The 20,971-nt window shown below is 38.2% G+C and overlaps 1 protein-coding gene across 1 annotated transcript in view; it reads left to right on the top strand.

The window, feature by feature from the left end:
* Positions 1-20,971, top strand: part of scara5 (scavenger receptor class A, member 5 (putative)) — a 111,284-nt gene that overhangs the window by 5,421 nt on the left and 84,892 nt on the right. Inside the window, exons 2-3 of the mRNA XM_059355836.1 lie at positions 767-884; positions 8,290-8,418. Coding sequence (XP_059211819.1) covers positions 773-884; positions 8,290-8,418 — 241 coding nt within the window. The 5' untranslated portion in view covers positions 767-772. The remainder of the gene's footprint in view (positions 1-766; positions 885-8,289; positions 8,419-20,971) is intronic.

Below are 20,971 nucleotides of genomic sequence, written 5' to 3'. Positions count from 1 at the left end.
GGAAAATGAACGTGTGACGGGATTGATGCTCCGTATTGGCCAGATATCTGTCAGCTGTAAAGTTGTTGAGTAACCATTTCCATTTGGGCTGAAAGTCAAACACCATGTTTTGGAAAAAAGGAAGTTGGCATATCAGTTACAGGATGTTTAAAGCAGAAACTGGCACTTTAGTGTTGTTTGACTGAGCTAATGACAGGTTTACGTCTTGTGACGCTGTATCATGAAAGGCACAAACTCTTAATGGTTAGTTAGCATCAAAGGTGAATCAGTTCTTTCTTACCCCATGACCGACCTTTCCACAATGTTTTATGCACATTTATTCATCTTGTTTTTGTTAAATATAGTGGTGAAAAGCAAACAGACGGATGGAATGGGGGCAAAACACAACCCATCCAGCTCTGTTGGCAGAGGAAACAAATACAACACTGGGCTGGAAATGACCACAATCCTCCCAATCCCTGCACCACAAGGATTTCCCTCGGTTTGTTTTGCCTCTGTGTGTATGCCTGTCTGTCTTGTAGCTTGAAAAGTGCAAGAGAGACAGTCAGAGCTCTTACAACTGGCCCACCTGACCCGCAGCACTAGAGGGCACTAATAGAAAACAAACAAACAAACAAAACTACCTGAAAGGATGAAATGCACAATGCCAGTTTTACCTTCTGTGGTCGTAAGCCGTCACATGTTTGTGCTGGTGGAGGAGATCCTGTAATGTAATGTAAACCAGTTTCAGTGGGTCATGCTGTATGTGTCTTTTGTCTCCCGTCAGGAGGAGATGGAGAACAAGGCCATGTATCTGAGCACGTACGAGGAGAGAGAGAGCGGCTCCATGTATGAAGAGGCCTACGATGGACAAAACTTGTCCAAACTCAACCTGTGTGATGAAGGTGAGGAGGACGGTGGAGACTGAAGACTCTGAGCTGAACATGATGCTGCTTTCACACTAAACACAAAGAAAATTGTGGTCTTCTCTTTCATGCACAAGTTTAACTAGGAGTCGTTTGTGATTATTTTATTACTTGCACAAGACACGCCGGAGGAGTATGCGTAGTAATAACACAAAATAAACAGATTTTGCTGTCATTTACTCTATCTATCTAGAAAAGCAAGAAGCGTCTATGTGTGTGTGTGTGTGTGTGTGTGTGTGTGTGTTTAGATCACATCTCTCTGACCGTTAGTCAGACTGACCTCAGATTTCATATGTGGCTTGCACATGGCACGAAGGTGTGCATCCTCGATTTTGAAGATTTTTGAATTCATTTTTCAAAATATCATTATTTATGTAGGATGTGTTGCAGCATTGCACTGTTTCCAATCAGACGCATAAATTCATGCTTTGTCAGGTCTCTCTGCAAGACAACAAGCAAACAATTTTTAAAATGCTTATTTTCCGAATGGAGTTTTTTTTACGCTTACATTACAACATAAGTGCTCCATCAGCAAGTGACAGACAAACATTTTCAGAACTTATCAGAGAGTCAAACTTCCTCATTTACTTATTTTCAAGAAATCTCCTTTTTTGTCCAGTTTCTGCTTATGAAAATCATGACGTCAGGAGAATCTTAATTCTGATAAGCTTCAAACTAATGTCTTGCAAAATTTCCATGCAGATGACGTAGATCTTGCATCTTTTACCTTGCATCGTTTGCATCAAATTAACATCTCCCCATGCTTTGCATTGACTTTGTATGTAATCGTGCTGTGCAACAAGTTCCTTTGGCATTTGATGTGAACACTCGATGCTTGTTGATTTACTTTTATAGACATTTTCAGCCAAAATACATAATAAAACATTTGTTTAAACTGATTTTCTCCTGTGCATACACTCCTGCTGCAGTGAAAAGCCCACTGCGGTAGTTTAGGTTTGTTTTATTTATCTGTTTCTATTCAACCTCCAACAATTCTTTAAATTTCCAGATATTATTCTATGTCTAAATAGTGAAACTCATGAATGGATTATGTGTTATGTCTCTGTGTGTGTGGGCACAGAGGTCTTACATGACATCATACACCATGATGGATTTTCAGAAAGGGACTTTCTACACAGAAGCACACACACACACAGACACACACACACACACGCACACACACTAATAACCAGTACAGACACACAAGAAGAGGCGATGCTGTCACTGCTTGGCATCCGCTCTACTCTTGCTATGGTCATCACTGAAAGTCAGGAATGTCCAGAAGCAACATCTGTGTGAGTGTGTATTTTTGTGTGTGTGTGTGTCTGTGTGTATCTGTGTGTGTGTGTGTCTGTGTGTGTCTGTGTGTGTATGTACAGGTGCAGCTGCAACAAATCCACACTTGACCCTGTGGTGTTCTCAGGTTTCGACCCAAGGCTCTGTGAGTTCGGTGGGAAAGTCTTAGTGAACATTGACTGGGAGAATTTGTTGACATTTTAATGGAAAGCGGACAATGACGCACACATCAGAAAGACTGTCCTCGTCCAACTTCACTAATCCTAGAACATTTTCACACCTCGTTCAATTAGAGGAGATATTCCCCACCATGGAGGTTTGTTTCTTTGGGGTTTAGCTGAAAGGAGCAAAACAAAGCAGTTAAAAGGTTTTTATTGGAGTGTGGTCCAACTATGATTCACACAACGACACGGCCTGTGGGAATTTTGGGGTAAACACTGTGAATTATGGGTAAAAACAGGATTATCTGCAAAGAAAAAATCATGGTTTATGACTCAAATGTGGTTTTTATATTGTTAAATCTGACATAAGGTATTAAAAAGCCTCTCCATCATGGACATGGGAATTAAAATGAACCGACAATATAATAATGTTTAAATATACACACATAAATTAGCATATTTAAAGCATTTTCTGCTGTTTTATTTGGGGAACAATCTGCTCACACACGTTATTATGTCATCATCACCTGCAGTACGTGACTTTTATGGCTTTGGCAGCTCGTGCCAGCTCCGTGTGCGTTTGATTTGGAAAGTTAAAGTAAAAGGAACAAAAACCTTTACTGTAAATTCACTAATTTCATCAGTCAAATACACAGAGCGGGCCAGTGACTGACTCACACCGGCCGTGCTGGAAATAAACAGTTTATATACAGATATGTGTCAAAATGGGTGAAAATGTAAACCTCCAAGTTTACTAATAAAATAAGCGTACACGTTTGCTAATCCCCGTCTAATGTGCTCATTAACTTCACTGTCTCTTTGTCTAAACAGTACAATGTGTTTATACCACCAACACCAGACAGACGTGAGTCAGAGGGAACCTGCAGCGCTGCACTAATGTAATTTACAAACTTGTTTACAGTTGATGAAGGAATTTTGCATCTCTGTAATGTCAGTTGGGAAAGCTGCAAAGCATCACTGAACTTTTTTGAAAAGTTTGTTTGTGCAGAAACAAGATTTTTTTGCTTTTCATTGCTGTAACAAATCATTGATCTGGATCGATATATTGATACAGTGATCAACTAATATCTGCAAAGTGACAATGTCGATATCATCTTTAAAACACACCTGCATTTTAAAATTCCCACTTTGTATTTATTCTTTTAACTATTTCATTAAAAAGACAAGGGTTTTTTTAATATTTTAATGTCTGAAAGAGCTTAGCTATAAACTATCTTGTCATATTCAAGTTGCTTTTTGTGAGTTTATGTGAAAAATAAATGAGCATTTGATATCAAATCATATCAGTTGCAAGATCCTCAATCAAATTCGAAAATGTATTGTGATGAACCTGTGATTTACACCCCTATTATATACAACAACTTACAACACAGAGCACTATATAAAGCCATATTTTAAAGTATACATTCAATACAATGAAACAACTCTCAAGAAGCATTTATTGTAGAAAGCTTTGAGTGGACAAACAATACTGATAATGGATTTATTAATATGTTTCTAGCAAAAAATCTAAATATTTCTCACAGTTTATCATAGAAATAAACTGTAAAGCAGGCATTATCAATGGCATTTGAACTTTCAAACAGTCCTTGAACGGATCATAGGTTACGATAGTTTCCAATAGTTTCCAATAGAAAAAAGTAACCAAAATGAAGTTTAAAATTGTGATATATATATCTCATTTAAAATGTCGCCAAAAATAAACCATTTGAAATAACTAGATCTTGTTAAAAACATTAAATTGTGTGCTGCTTAGCGCAAACGTGAAGCCATGATTGATTCTGCTGAGACGAACGGTCAGGTGACAAATATTCAATTAAAAAGACAGAACTGCAGGCTGTTTACACAGAGCTGAGAGGAGAGGAGAGGTTGTAAAAAATGCAAATTGTTCAATATATAGAGCATGTGGAGACACATTTTTTTAACCAATATGCATCACACTTGTGGGTACTTGGAATAGTGTGTATACATAAATTCTATTTCATTCTAATTTTTTTAATGATTTAGCAGAGAAATTCAACTTGCATTTTTCTTTTTTTAATGATATATGTCACTAAAACTGTGTTATTCTGCACAAACATTTCTGATGTGGTCCCACTTCAAGCCATGATTGTGCTGATTCCATAGAGCTGCAGGACTCATATAATGCAGTGATATACTGCCACAGTGAGTAAAATGGAAAAAGATCCAAAGTTTAGAGGATTACATGTGAAAATTAACAGCTTGAGTCTGTTTGATATAGTTGTAAACAGAATATCTTTGGGTTTAAGACTTTTGGTGAGAAGAAGCAATCTGATGACGTCACATGTTCAGTTGTATATACTCAAAAGTCTGACTCAAGCCAACTTCTACTAGCACTTTAAAGTGTTTGTTTGCTCCAAACAAGAACACGACGACCATGTCTGCCTATGCTAAGCTAATCACCTCCATGCCCTGGCCCTTAAAGGCACAGACACCAGAGTGGTATCAAATCAATCTTCCCATCTCACTCTTGGAGTGACATCAAACGAGCGTATTAAAGTCCCGAAGGCTTTAATATGTGTGGAGATACTGTGGAGAAAGAAACGTCAGAAGACAGAAAACTATGTGATAATTTCCCCCTTAAGCTCCAGACTGCTGGTTTTACTTTGCTGCCTGTTTTTTATGAAGCTGTTTGCATGATGTGCAGTGTTTTGTCTCAGTTCAGCACGAGTTTAACATAAGAGGCAGACTTAGCCCGCAGTGCAGTTTCTGTTCCTATACATTCCAGTCATGTGACACATCTGAGCCAGCTGTGTTTGTCTTACGCTGCAGGAGTGTGTGTGTTCTTCATCATCCAGGGGAAGTGTGTGTGTGTGTGTGTGTGTGTGTGTGTGTGTGTGTGTGTGCGCATCAGCAACAGTCCACCAGTGTGCACTGACAGATTGTCACGGTCCAAATGAAACCATGCTGTTGGGAGGCCGCGCTGCACAATCAGTGTTTATATTTGAAAGTCAGTCACTCAAGTCAACATCATGACTGTTCACAGGAAGACAGAATCTCATTATAACCTCATAATATCCCAACGGAGGTAATATTTATCATAATGTTCACGTCACGTGGCCACAGAGACACCTGTCATTTCATATTTCACATCCTCTAATGCAGTAGTTCTCAACCTTTTTGAGTTGCGACCCCCAATTTAACATGCATGTTGTCCGCTCACTGAACAGAATCTCACAGTTCAGATCATACAAACTCAGTTGATACGACGAATTTTGGACAAATAATGAAGCAGACAACAACTAAAACATCTCTCTGTCTTTGCATTTATTAATATATTTTTTTATATTTTATTGTTACTTTTTAATCTAAGTCCTTTGCTATAAGTTTAAAGGTCCATTCTGACCTCCTGAGTGTGCAACAGTCAGCTTCAAGCCAGAGACTCCTTGGAAAGTAATAACTTGATACTTTGGGATTTGTCAGAAAAGACATAAAATTACCCAAAAAGGAATCAAATTGACCACAAAATGACAAAAATGACACCAAAAAGACACAAATTGACCACAAAATGACAAAAATGACACCAAATAGACACAAATTGACAAAAAAAAGACACAAAATGACAAAAAATACACACAAAATGACCAAAAAAAGACATTAAATGGCCAAAAAGAGTAAAACACATTAACTCATGTACACTTTAACACAGTAGAGACAGAGCTGACTTCCAAAATGATTTGGCGACCCCCAGAAATCATCTCGCGCCCCATTTGGGGTTGGGACCCCAAGGTTGAGAATAGCTGCTCTAATGGGCTCGTTTTCTTAATTTAAGGAATTACAGGTTGGTCCTTGTACACATGCTGCTTCAACTTTTTAATTATTGTAAGAGGAAATAAACAATCCATACTGAGATATAGCTTTTTCTCAAGGAGAAAAATCCTTTTTGTTTAACTAAAAACAGCAGCCCGCCACATGCACCAGACTCCATTGACAAAAACAATGATTTTACAGTGTGATAAAACACTTCATTAACACTTCATTTAACTCACTAGGGGGTAAATTAAGTGTTTATTTCGACCAAACTAGAGTTGGTGATAATTGGAACAGTAGAAAGATTTACCAAGAGTGTTTTGTGAGTTTGTTTTGTTTCTGTCAACTAAATTAAGTTTGTTAAACAGCACATAAAATGACTGTTTTTGTCAATGGAGTCTGGTCTATGTGGCAATTTGGGATTTGTAAGTTTCTAGCTTTGCTCAGTCAGTTTGACCTGGATTTATCCTTCAAACACACATCAGACCTTCTATCTGCTTCTCCCTGAATTGTTGTAAAAGAAATAGACAATATTTCTTCTGGGAGTTAAATTAGCAACAGTGGGCTCCATGCTCGCTCTGTCAGCCTGACTGACTGAGCAACCCTTAACTAAAAACACAACACCAAAGGGCATTTGTCTGTTCTTATTTTCTAATGTAAGCAAGCTAAGTCGCGTTAGTAACATAGCATTTCTTAAAAGGCCAAAAGTCTACATATGATGCTTACATCCTTTCCTGAAAGTTTTGGGAAACATAAAAAAAGGCACATTCAGGACCGTCACATCTAGTGCAAAGCAGTTCATACCAAATGCTATATATCACAGGAGCCACTTTGTCCAACTTTTAATTGGATTTTGTGACATTTACCTGTGAAACATTTGCTAAACCAACATTTGCTAATCAGTTAATACTTGTCCTTGAACTTCAGATCTTGTAAAAGACATAATTTTGTTTTACAATGCTTAAAATATAGCTTAAATCCCTTTTAATTCCCTTTTTAACACCTTTTTTCTACATTTGTAAGCAGTGCTAAATTAACAAAACCTGCTCATGAACTGGTTAAGATGTAGACTTACTCACTGCATGTTGGCTAAACTGTAGCTTTAGTGTTTTTTCTTCAGTCTTCAGAGTTAGTTGTATTCATAATATTCATACACTGAAGGCCCTTTTGCAGGACTGTCATTGCAGTCAAAGCAGCTGGAAACATTACGTATGTTAAGTCCCGCCCCTTCCTGAAATTAATTGTAATTAGCCAGTAAGTAAAGACTTTTTGTTCCAAAAATTGAAAGTCAGTGGCTGTAAACTGCATAAATTTCAAAGTGTACCATTTTAGGCCACCAGAATATATATATACTTTGCTCCAGTAGTGTATGAAGCAAATAATACACTTATGTCTGATGATGAACGGTGACAGGGGAGGACTTGACTCCAGAACAAACCAAAATCTCTTTATCCTCTTGACCTGAAGAGAATGTTCCCTCAACATCAACAAAGCCATTACACACACACACACACACACACACACACACACACACACACACACAAAGGAAAAAACACTTCCATCATACACACACAGTGCTGTGACAGTTTTATCAAGATGAATTCTGCAACATCTGTTTGACCCTGAGAGGAGTGCTAAGTGGTGACATGAATTATGGTCACAGTGTTTTTGTGAATTCTGTTATATAAATGTATTTCTGCGTCTATACTGGTGTGTGTGACAATTATGTACAAACCATTTCACTTTTCCAAATGCATACATGCTTTCTCATGCTATTTATCTTTGCCTTATTGCAAGTTAGACCGCTTTAAACCAGTAATTAAAGAAATGGAAAAAAATGCTGCTTGTTTCTCTTCACTGTGCTATGAGGCAAATAACAGGATTATGTGCACGACAGTTATGAAATGTTTAGTGTATAATCTTACTTTGTATGTTATTGTACCAGCAAATGTCAGGCTTTATAATAAAAGACTTTGCATCAAGACTAAGTTACTGGAAAAAATAGGCTCTGTTCATTTTTAAACGTTCCTGTGTCTGTTTCATTCATAACAAAATGCGGTAAATTATATATGCACAATATTTGCACCTCTTTGTGGACTTTATATTCTTTCTGACCCTTTTTTTTGTCTTGTCAGGTTCTGGTAAGCGTCGCAGGAAGCAGGATCAGTGCTGCTCTCACCTGAACTCCCTCTCAGCCATCAAGTACGCCATCGTCTCCCTCTACATCCTGGTTCTTCTCACTATCTTCGGACTCTGCCTGGCAGGTAGGCTTTCCATTTACTTCCATTAACTGTTTGGTTTACAGAGGTAGTTGGAGAACTTATTATTTTACCACTTTAGAATGTTTTTAGGTGTCCAACAAACATTTTAACAAGGACCTTTTTTACATTGGCCCCCAGAAAGGGAAATTTTGCTTATAATATAGCAGTTTTTCATGTAATGCATTACTTAGTGATTGTTTGTTATTATGTGTGTAGTAATATTCACTAAACCAGTTCATTGGCTAAATTAGTTGATATTTCCAAGTAAAATGTAATTGAGGGACATCAGTGAATCTGCAATTTACTTGTCTATTTTCATTTTAAAAAAATAAGTGGTTCTATTAAATAAATATAACTTAGAAACAGCCTGAGTAAAGATAACAAACACATACAAACTTGCCTAGCTTTTTTTAAGTAAATGTCACTCATGATTTTACTGGTTTCTATATTCAAACCATCTTTCAACTCGTTTGTCAGCGACAGATAAAGAAAGCAGTAAAATAATGAAAAGTGGAAGAAAAGAAGAGGGTATAGTTCTGAGAAAGAAAGCACATTGTCCATCTTTTGTTCTCAGAGCTCAGTTATGCAGATGACATCAGCCGTCCCTTAAGGTTGAATAGTAATGAAGGACACACACACATGTGCACGTACACACACACACACGACCCTCAGAAACCCACTTATTTAGTCTAAAGTAACACTGGGATGTGGTCTGAAACTTTACTCCCCTTTTAAGCTGTCTGTTCTCGTTTAGCACTGAGAACACACATACACGGAGAATAAACAATCCTTCCAACTTTAACCTAAACTTCGGTCAAGTAAAAGTCCTGCTGCTGATTTTACTGACTTTCTCCACTTGATGATTTTACTGGCATAGCTGTTGAAAAGTTAGTAATAAAATGTTCCAATGCCAGAAGTAGCACAGATCTCTGAATCTGCAGCTTCACTCTGCACCACTGACCTCTGAGCTTCCTGCTGCAGGCGGCGAGCTCCGTGCATGTGTGACAGGTCGGAACTTGATTCCCACATGTGGAGTTATGTGTGTCACAGCATTTTAGGAGCGTGACAAACTTGACTTTTTAGAAAGCAACATAAAAGACAGCAGAGATAAAGCGTGACGGAGGCTGCAGGGTCCCCATGCTCCCCTAATGCATGGCTGCAGGAGAGCCAGGTTTCAATCTGCAGAGGAGACGGTACACAGACTGTTTTACATGAAGGATCCTCGGGGTGATGGAGGGGGAAAACAGCACCAACATGAGCCTGATTCTTGAGTTGGCATCACAACCTAGAGAGATCCAGGCTGTGATAATGTGGTTCAGTCTTACAGGTTTGTGCAGTTCTTGAGGGTTCAGCTTTCTGTGTTCTGCTTCTCTTGACTGTAGTTCAAGTCAGGACCAGTTGACTGCCAGAAAAGTGCAGACGTGGGGGTTTTGAGCCAATATGATACTCGGTTTGGTGATTTGATTTTGTATTTTTAGCATGCATTTGTTTTTAAGCCTAAAGATTGTCATAACCCGGCTCCTAGGCTATGATAAATACGGAATAGGACACAAAGGACGTCTAGAAATTAATTAATTTATTACATTAATTTAAACAACCGAGGTGACAAGTACAAATGTGAAGTGTGTAAGTCAGTAACATCAGTAATGTAAATGTGGATGTGTGAGCAATATGAAGTGTAAATGTTGTAAAGTGAAAACAAAGCAGAAACCAAACAAAGAGAATGTGCTGCTGGCAGAATGCAGCCGAGAGAGAGAGCAAGAGCAGCGTTGAAACTGGGTTTTTATCCTTTTAGGAGCCTGAACCAGGTGCTCCAAATCCACAATCTGCTGATGGTACCTTCAGGGACACATAGGAGAAACGATAACTGGTCAACCACATCAGCACACCAACACTAGACGGAGACGTCACAAGATGTCTTGTCACCTCTGTTCAGGATGATCTGGGACTTGTTTTCCTGTTAGTAGTCGTCAGTGATCAGTTGCTGCAACACACTTTATTAACATTGCAATAGAACGTTACAACCATCAGAAACAGAATCAAAATCAGAATCAGAATCTTTAATGTCTTGATATAAAGTATAACGAACTTGTGGGCACTCCCATTCAGTGAAAATAGAAAACGTGCAGAGAAAGCTATCCAACTATCTTAGAGAGTATCTTAAATATGACAAATATGACAACCGAATTTCCCTTCGGGGATGAATAAAGTAATCTATCTATCTATCATCTATCTATATGTACTCAGTTGAATCTAATATTTTGGTCAGCTTATTAGACAAATGATTGGGTGAGCAGGTTTCACACTGTAGTTTCAAGTTTATCAAGTTTTTTAATTGTCATACGTAGAGAGACTTTTGGACTTTATTGTCATTCAGTTATACATACAAATATGCACATCGTACGAAATAGCGATGCATTCGCTCACAGTGATTGTTTCAGATGAATATAGTAGAAATATAAAAATATAAGGAAGGACTCAGCCTTAATGGTACGCGCTCTTCCAGTGTGAGCCACCGGGACGCCCCAAGAAAGTGTTTTTGTACAAAGACAATAGACATAAAAAATATAAAAACGAGTTCATGGAAACAAAAGTGCAATTATAAATTACATAGCTAAGAAACACAGAGAAAAAACCAAGACAATACGATAATAAAAGCAGTAGTTAAATGAGACCAATGCAGAGGTAAAAAAGAAATGCAATTAGTGCAAAGTACTAAAAAAAAGGCATAAAATAAGTAAAATGGTATAAAAATAATAAAAGGTAGTTTGTTGTTCTGTGTTTATATGGTCTGGACCAGGTGGAAACAATTATATATTGTTGCATTTTGGTTCTGTTCCAATTCCTGTTCACACGGATTTCTTAGAAACGAACCACGTTCAGTAAACATTAAGTCATACAGACTGACAGGTAACTTTGAATATTTTGTCATCATCAGGACCCTCAAGGAGAAATCAAATTCTGTGACTGACAGAAGTTTATGCAGCATTTTTATGCCTCTGATGTGTATATCGTCACACTGTTAAAATAATCGCCTCAGTCATTTTTTGTCAAAATTGGTTTTTTTTGCCTAAATCATCTCCTCATGATGCCGGCCACCGATGGTAAAATCATCTACATCCTCAGTTGATCAGATCATGTGATTTTACCCCTTTAAGATAATGGCCTATGTCAAGTGTGTGACTTAAGCAGATTTATTATGCCTAAGTCAAAATAAAATGTGACTTAGGCAATTTTTTGAACATGCCTTTGTGACTTAAGCAAGATATGGTAACACTTTATTTTGAAGGTGTCTACATAAGAGTCACATGAGCGTGTCATAAACATGACATGGGATGTGTCATGAACATTAATGACACTTTGAAGTAACATTAATGCTCATGATACTTGTCATGTCATGTTTATGACAGGCTTGTGTCACTTTTATGTAGGGTTGCAAAATTCCCGGAATTTTCAAAGACGGAAACTTTCCATGGGAATTTAAGGGAATTAACGGGAAGTAATGGGAATAAACTGTGAATTTTCAAAATTGAAGGTTGGCTCTTCTTAGGGAACTTAAATATAGTTGAGGAAAGTATATTTTAGCATAATCTTGACTAAAACAAACAGATGCCATTCAAATACACTTGAATATCCATGCCATTCCTCAATCACATGCACAGAGCACACTGCTTACTGCATGGCTATTGAGACCACACCCCCTACTGGCAATGTGCATGCCTCCATCACATGTACAGAAGATTTCTAGAAGACTGGACCACACTTTTGAGCCTGAAGCTCAAAAGTGTGCTCAAAAATGTTTTTCATTTAACATTTTGAATGGGACTTTGTGGAGATTTTTGGGTGTGTGGGGGGGGGGCATTTTTGAATGAGTGGGGTTAGGGGATGGGTGATATTGAACCCAACACTCCTGTTTTTGTCCATCCATGAAACAAGTAATTAGAACGTGTTCTACTCTACTTACAAATAAATCTGTTGAAATATCTGTTGAAAACATTTTGTATGGATGTTTTCTTATGACTTCTGCTTATATTTATGCTTGTATATAATATATTCCCAATTAGTTCTCCTAAATTCCCATTAATTCCCATAATTCCCATTATTCCCATGGAAAGCTTCCAATATGGAATATTTCCAAAATTCCCAAGCTTAACTTCCCATGGAAATTTACCGGAAATTTTCTGGAAATTTACTGGAAATTTTCCGCCCCTTTGCAACCCTACTTTTATGTAGACACCTTCAAAATAAAGTGTTACCATATCTTGCTTAAGTCACAAAGGCATGTTCAAAAAATTGCCTAAGTCATTTATTTCTCTTAAGTTACATAATTTACACACAGTGTTACTACTATGCCAATAGCCATCCTTTGTTGCATCCTTTTTGAGTGAAATGATCAATAAATGTCATATGTTACACTTTTGGTGAAGTTTTTTATGTTTCCTGCAAAACTTGAAAAAAAGAGGCGATTATTTTAACAGGGTGACGATATTTATGTTCTTTGGTGTCACAAAGAACTAACTGATTGACTGTATGTTATGAATAATGATTAACAGGTAGTTACAGTAGAAAAAGGCTGCGTCATGTAAAGTAATGACTCAGGGGCCCCCCTTTGAGTCGAGTGCATACAATAAAGTCCATGCCAAGCAGTGGGGCCAGGTTTGATTATTTTCCTGCATGTCACTCTGTAACAATGAAGCCAAAAATGGCAAAATACATAATACTTTGTGGAAGTAATGATTCAGGGTTTATTACTGGGGGGTCGCTGTCCCAAACTTTTTCATAGAACTGAGAAAGTAATAAACATAACAGAGTCAGATACAAGCACATGTGCTGCAGCAGCTTGAACAGCGTTGGACCAGATGGATTTATTAGCTTTTGAAATCATGCCAGAATCTCATATCTGGTATCATAAAATCTTGTGATTGATTGATTGATTTGTTTTCTCTCACACAACAAACAGACCACACCAGAACACACTTGAAAGTAGACTGAGACCTTTTCCCAGCAGTCTCTGCTGGGTTGTTTGGTCAACATCATGGCTCAAATGAACCATATTAATTGTGCACATTGAGTTTGTTTTAACTGAATCATACAGGTTAGGTGTGAACGCACCCTCAGTTAAGATGCAAGCTTTGGCAATTGAAGAAGTTGATAAGAAAATAATCTAAGTTAAAGGTACTTGCATCCTTGTTGAAATACTTTTGTCATCTTTTTCAAAGTTAGTCCTCAATCATGTCAATCATGGAGTGAAACCTGAAGACGTCAGTGGAATTTGAGACAAAAGTTGCATTCTTTGGCTTGGATAAGATAAGATTTCCTTTATTAGTGTTACAGCAGCAAAGTGGATAGCAAGCAGTGGTGGAAAAATTATTCAGATCCTTTACTTAAGTAAAAGTACTAACACCACACTATGGAATTACTCCACTACAAGTAAAGTCCTGCATTCAAAACTTACTGAAGTAAAAGTACAAAAGTATCAGCATCAAAATGTACTTAAAGTATCAACAATTTAAGTATTCATTATGCAGAATGAATCCACTGAGATTGTCAAATATATCTCAAATATATTATTAGATTATTAATATTATTGATGCAATTATGTAAGCAGCAGTTCATTTTCTTAAGCCAGGGCTCGTTTTGACCGCTAAATATACTGTTATGTGTTTTAATTTAATAAAATGTCTAATCACTTTAAATTGAACATGTTTTTCACGTTAAACCTAAAAGTAACTAAAGCTGTCAGCTAAATGTAGTGGAGAAAAAAGTACAATACTTGCCTCAGAATATAGTGAAGAAGAAGTATAAAGTTACATAAAATGGAAATACTCAAGTAAAATAGTCTCGAAAAAGTACCTCAAAATTGTACTTAAGTACAGTACTTTGTTACATTCCACCACTGAAAGATAGATATTTTCAATTAAAATAACAATAAATAGTAAACAAGCAGTATAAACTAGAAATATAGGAAAGGTAAAGTAAAAAATATATATATTTTTTTAAAAGCATTGACAATTTACAATTTAGACATGTAGAAATGTAAACAATATTAACAGTTTAAGTGATTGTCAATGTTAATGTGAACTTGCTCAGGAATCACTGGGACATTATGTAATAAAGGAGAGAGAGTAGTCATTCTCTAATCCACCAAAACATTTCCTAACTGCACAAAAAAATGGAACTGGAAACCACCCAGTCCCAAACCACCCTCACTGACTCCCAGAGCAGATCTGAAGTCTTCCAAACATCACATGTCTCCGTGACTGGCACAAAATAACCCAAGCTGTAATGTGGAAATTTGGACTTGTGAGTTATGGAAATTAGCTGTTGTTATTTCATATCAGCCGGTGTGTGACACGGTGCCGTAATAAATTCCAGCGTCTTCAGAGCTTACAGCGCTGTGGTACCACCTCCTCCTGGTTCAGTAGGAAAAACCCTGGCCTGATGCCCCAGCAGCCTCATGGCCAATCCGACCGTTTATATATGTATATATATGTGTGTGTGTGTGTGAATGAGAACGCTCTGGAGGTGTGTCAGACTTTATGGCTATTAGCTTCTACCAACCCTGCTGCGGCCTCCTTGTAAATGTCAGCTGTTATTGGTGCAGAGGAAGACAAAGAGAGGCCGATAGAGGAGCTGGAAGAGCAGAACAATTAAGGAAGATAGAGTTAGAAAAAGAGGAGTGACAGGCCCAGAAACAGGTTTAAGAGCTGCCTGGCTGCTGACCAGCAGGATCCTGGAGGATTCGACTGCACTCACTAATCCTAATTTCATTTCAAGACTCTCCTCTCTCTCTCTCTCTCTCTCTCTCTCTCTCTCTCTCTCTCTCTCTCTCTCTCCCACTCGCGCCGTAACCACACGGCTGATGCCAGTGTTCCCATGCTCAGTTTGAGACGCAGTTTGGAACGGCTTCACTGTCATCACAGAGGTATTTGGTTATTTAAGGCTTTTAGATGAGGTTGTTTTAGAAAAGCAATCAAACCGGGCTTTTCAACCGGCCTCTCTTAAATTAAAAGCCGGCCATCCAAAAGCTAAGTGGCTCCAGCGTAACTGCACGGGAGGCCCCCTTCCCTCCGCCCCACACACACACACACACACACAGAGTGCACACACACACACACACACACACAGTGCACGCACAAACACGCTCACAGCCGCTGCCAGTTTTCCGATGTGAACACAGATTCAACTCTGTGTTATCCACATTTGCTTTTTGTTTGAATTCTCACTTTTTTTCTCCAGCTCGTACGTTGCCTCCTCTGGCTTTTTTCCCAACTGCACGGCTCAGCCTGGCGTCTCCCGTGCATTCAAACACATATTTCATAGCTCGCGGGATCATTGAGCTTCATCTCTGGTTAGAAAACTAAAAACTTTACTGAGCATATATGCGATTTTGACTTGATTTTGACTTGATTTTGGCTGTCTTAAGCTCTTGAAGGTGTGTAGATTTTAGAGGTTCCTCTCAAGGAGTCTACAGAACTGTTTGGTCTGAAAACACTCTCTCTGAATGACACTTCTCCCCTTGCTGCAAAGAGAAAGAACTGTCCATTCTCACATCTTTCACATGCTCAAAGACAGCCCCAACTCTTTATAAGACTAAAAAGTTGAAACAGAAACTTGTGATGTCTTTTTTTTGCCATTTTTTTTCTTTTCTCCGGCTCTTACGTTGCCTCCTCTGGCTTTTTTCTCCACTGCATGGCTCATCCTGGCGTCTCCCGTGCATTCAAACACATATTTCATAGCTTTGCAGGATCACAGAGGTTCATCGCTGGCTATAAAAACTGAAAACTTTACTGAGCATATATGCATATATTTTGACCCTTTGGCTGTTTTAAGCTCGTGAAGGTGTGTAGATCCTAGAGGAACTCTAGTTCTTTTCAAGGAGTCGACAGAGCTGTTTGTTTCTCTTTGCAACAAGGGAAGAGTGTCATTCAGAGAGACCGTTTTCAGACCACTGTCCATCTCACATCTTTCACATGCTCACAGACAGCCCCACCATGATCAACTCTCTTTATGAAACTAAAAAGTTGAAACTGAAACTTTTGATGTCTTTTTTTGTCGTTTTTCTTCCAGCTCTTATGTTGCCTCCTCTGTTTTTTTCCCAACTGCACGGCTCATCGTTTGTGCATTCAAACACATAGCTCGCAGGATCACGGAGCTTCATCTCTGGCTAGAAAACTGAAAACTTTACTGAGCATATATGCATATATTTATATATTCTTAAGCTCTTGAAGGTGTGTAGATTTTAGAGGTTCCCCTCAAGGAGTCTACAGAACTGTTTGGTCTGAAAACGCTGAATCTGAATGACACTTTTTTCCTTGTTTCAAAGAGAAACAACTGTCCATTCTCACATCTTTCACATGCTCAAAGACAGCCCCATCATGAACAGCTCTTTATGAAACTTAAAGGTTGAAGCAGAAACTTTTTGTCTTTTTTTTCTTTCTCCAGCTCTTACGTTGCCTCCTCTGGCTTTTTTCCCCACTGCATGGCTCAGCCTGGCGTCTCCCGTGCATTCAAACACATATTTCATAGCTCGCAGGATCACGGAGCTTCATCTCTGGCTAGAAAACATCTGCATTCATGGCACGATGAGTATAATATAGTATTTTCTGTGTCAGCGCATCTGATCCTAAATCTTAGCTTTGGACAAGAGAAGGGGAGGGAGAGTGATAAACAGAAACAGAGATGGATAAAACCGAAATGACGGAGCGTGAAAAAGCCAGATGAGTCCTGCAGCATTCATCATGAGTTTTAAGAGCTGCCTTATCACTCCATTATTCCAACAAGCTCCACGCAGAGAGGACCCAGCTCTCTGATCAGGAGATTCCTCCGTGATTGAAAGGTCATGTGTTGAATTCCCGTGATAGCCAGTGCCTTGAGCCAGACTTTTATCATCTCCGAGGCGCCTGCTGGAGAGCTTTGTGTCTCTGAAGTCACTTGTTTTAGCCGACACAGCTCAAGAGACATGTTTGCTCTTTTTATCATTAAAGCTACAACAGACAGTTGTGCATGTTGGCCGGCACAAACGTTGGCATGATGTAACCTTCCAAGACTTCCCAGAAACCCTGTGGGCTGACCTGCATAAGTACCACTTGTTCACACGTACAGACTCACAGCTTTTCTCTTGATCTCTCATGAGCCTGAAGCTTGTGTTGATCACGTAATTTACACACTGCAGCTCCTATTCAGCACTTATTTATTCCTGCTGTCTGTGATCCACCACACAGCCAGTTTCTGTGCATCTTTTTCCCTCTTCAAGTCCTCTCAGTGCTTTAAAGTTCTGTCATTTTAGCTAGTGAAGCCAACAAGTAGCTTTTCCTTTATTTAGTTAAATACTTTTACCTTGTTGAGTTCTAGTTAAAAGTAATCGTAATCTGTAGGCAACAGGACAAGAGTTTGATCTTTTTTAATGATTCCCATATGTTCTACACAACATTGACATTCAGGTTAGGAATATTAGACACAAAACATGCATCCATCCATGAAAAAAATGAACAAAAACTCATAGAAATAGGCCTCCAGTGTCCAGACTTTACTGAGCATATATGATATTATGACTTGTGAATGCTTGGCCCTCCTAAACAGTAGTTTTTGTGCAAATTCAAACAGAAGATGAACCTTTGAAGCTGTGTAAATATTAGAGGAACTCCCCCGTGGGAAGTTCATCTCAAGGAGTCCACAGAACTCTTTGGTCTGAAAATGCTCTCTTCAAATAACACTCATGTGTTGATCACATAATTTACACACTGAGGTCCCATTCAGCAGTCATTTATTCCTGCTGTTGGTGATCCACTACACAGTCGGTTTCCATGAATCTTTTTCCCTCTTCAAGTCCTTTCAGTTGTTCAAAGTTCTGTCATTTTGGATAGTGGAGCCATTGATGCCAACAAGTAGCTATTACTTTCTTTAGTTTAAAGTACTTTTACGTTGTTGAGTTTTAGTTAAAATAGGTATTGACAGATATCTGTAGAATCTGTAGACAACAAGACAAGAGTTTGATTTTGTGAGTGTTCTGGTTTCTGGAGTCTTTCTTAATGATTCCCATTTGTTCTACACAAGATTGACAGTTAGGTTAGCTTCAGATTGATCAAAAGAATATCGGATACAAAACATCCATCAATCCATGAAAAAAATGGACAAAATCACAGAGATGGGCCTCCAGTGTCCAGTCTTTACTGAGCATATACAGTCATGAAAAAATGTATTTGACCATTGTTTTCTTCAATTTCTTGTTCACTTCAATACCTGGTATAACTAAAGGTACATTTGTTAGGACAAATATAATGATAACAACAAAAGTAGCTCATTTTCCATGGTTTTCTTGATAATAACCAAATCATTATCAAGAAAACCATGGAAAATGTCTGGATATCAAACTCTTATGAGCTATTTTTGTCGTTATCATTATATTTGTCTGGTAATATGTCTGGGCTGGTTACTGCCTGGTACCTTTAGTTGTACCAGGCATTAAAGTGAACAAAAAATTAGAGAAAACAAGGGTGGTCTAATAATTTTTTCCATGCCTGTATATGCAGTTTTGTCTCATCCTCCTCAAGGAGTCCACAGAACTGTTTGCTTGGAAAACTCTCTCTCTGAATGAAACTCTTCTGTGGTTGCAAAGAGAAACAACTGTCCATTCTCACATCTCAAGTGATCATGAACAACTCTCTCTATGAAACAGAAACTTGTGACGTGTTCTAGTATTAAAAGTGGGAAGTTGATATTGTTGTCCCAGTGAGCGTTCAACTTCTAATGCTCAAATGAGCTTTATTACAGTATCTGGCTGTGCTGCAGGAAACACACCTCCTCTTGGTTGCAACTGATTGGTCAAAATCACATCAGATACTCTAAAGAGTTGAACTTATCTCAACTTTTCTAAAAGGAAACCAGATGCAGATGAGTTTTGTCTAAAGCCGCCACGTTTCTGTCAAAATAATCAACGGCAGAATAGAATGTAAACTCTTTCTTAGAAAGTTCCTCAGCTCTTTTTAGATGTTTTTCTCTCAGTACATCCAAAGTATTAGAACAGCTTATTTTTTTAGATGAGACACTGCAAAACATTGTTGCATATACAGAAGAGCAGGTGAGAGACATGTTGGACTAAATTAATGTTTTTTATACATATATAAGTACAAAAATGGCCAATTTTTTAATTATCTGGCTATGCATGTTCAAATATTACAAATATTGTAAACACTTTTGCATTGCATCAGTAATATGTGGTAGTCCTGCACTCTAAAGTAGGAAAATATGCAAAAAAAGATCAACTTCAGCTGTTTCAACTAGTTTAAGACAAAAAATAAGAAGATATTTCATCTATGAGGTCATTCTGAGGGCATAAAATATCATATTTGCACTAGTGACAAGTCTTCATCATCAGTCTATGCAGTTTTATCATAATAAACGATGTTATTAATCATTGTCCTGCATGCATATTGACAGGCTCATGCAAATTGTGCATGCAGACTAAACAAAACTGTTATTTTTCATGTCTTGCAGAACAGAACCCTTTAGAACAGTTCTTAGGAATTGTGCTGATATGGTGCATTAAAATCAACTCCAGACTCCAGTTAAATATTCCAGAATTTAACAGGATTATTTGCTCATATTTCTTTGCATTTTGAACATTTGACATCTCCTAGCCGTAAAAGAATCCTCTATTTTTTCCCCCGTTGAGGTCTGGGATGTTTTTGGTTGCATTCTGGCCAGACATAGCTACAAATACCTAGCGCTCCATCTGGAGCTAGTTCTCACAATAACAGGTTGTGTAAAACACCCAACAAACACATCTAATAGCTAAGAGATTGGCCCATATATGGCCCTGCAGACAGAGCATGGACTGATAAGTATCTGGGTGTTCATGACAGGAGATTTAAGCCGGATTTTCACATTTTATATCTGTCTCCATGAGCTCTACTGGTCTGTTTTCACCTATCAGCATTGCCACAGTCATGCAAAATATGGAATATTTCAATAACTGTGGTGCTGTGAGTCAAAAGTCTAGTTTTTACAGACACCTGTGATATTTTACAGGTATGACTGAGAATATGTTGATGTTATTTCCTCCCACATGCTGCAGATCTTCCTGCCTACATGCCTCTCTTCAGCTCCTACTGTAGGTACAACTGACTCATGTTTTCCAGCAAACATGAAGCTCACAGGTTTGGCACACTGGCGCTCTTTTCCTCAGCCAGTTAATTGCTGGAAAACATGATGGCGGGTTTGTTATTATTCTTAAAGCCATGAAATCTTTGAGCTTTGAGTTTGTGTCTTTCAGTGATAGGCAACAGGCGTGTTATTGCCAAGGCACAGAGAGGGAGTCGGCCCGGGAACAGCCCCAGGTTATTTTAGTTCCTGGATAAATGCATTTGTTATCATAATTATTTTTGTGTTTTACATCAACTGTTCCTGCTGCAGCTGAGTTCTGTTTTGGTTCTAATGAAGATTATTTATAGTTCAGTCTTGCTTTTGGTTAAACATTATGTTGCTATAGCAGGCAGGACTGGCAGGGATCCATGGGATGCAAATTTAGACTTTTATGCCTCTCGTTATGTATTCA

The sequence above is a fragment of the Centropristis striata genome, chromosome 18, assembly GCF_030273125.1.
Source record: "Centropristis striata isolate RG_2023a ecotype Rhode Island chromosome 18, C.striata_1.0, whole genome shotgun sequence".
In the NCBI taxonomy this organism is placed as follows: Eukaryota; Metazoa; Chordata; class Actinopteri; order Perciformes; family Serranidae; genus Centropristis; species Centropristis striata.
This window is presented reverse-complemented; position numbering and strand designations above follow the sequence as displayed.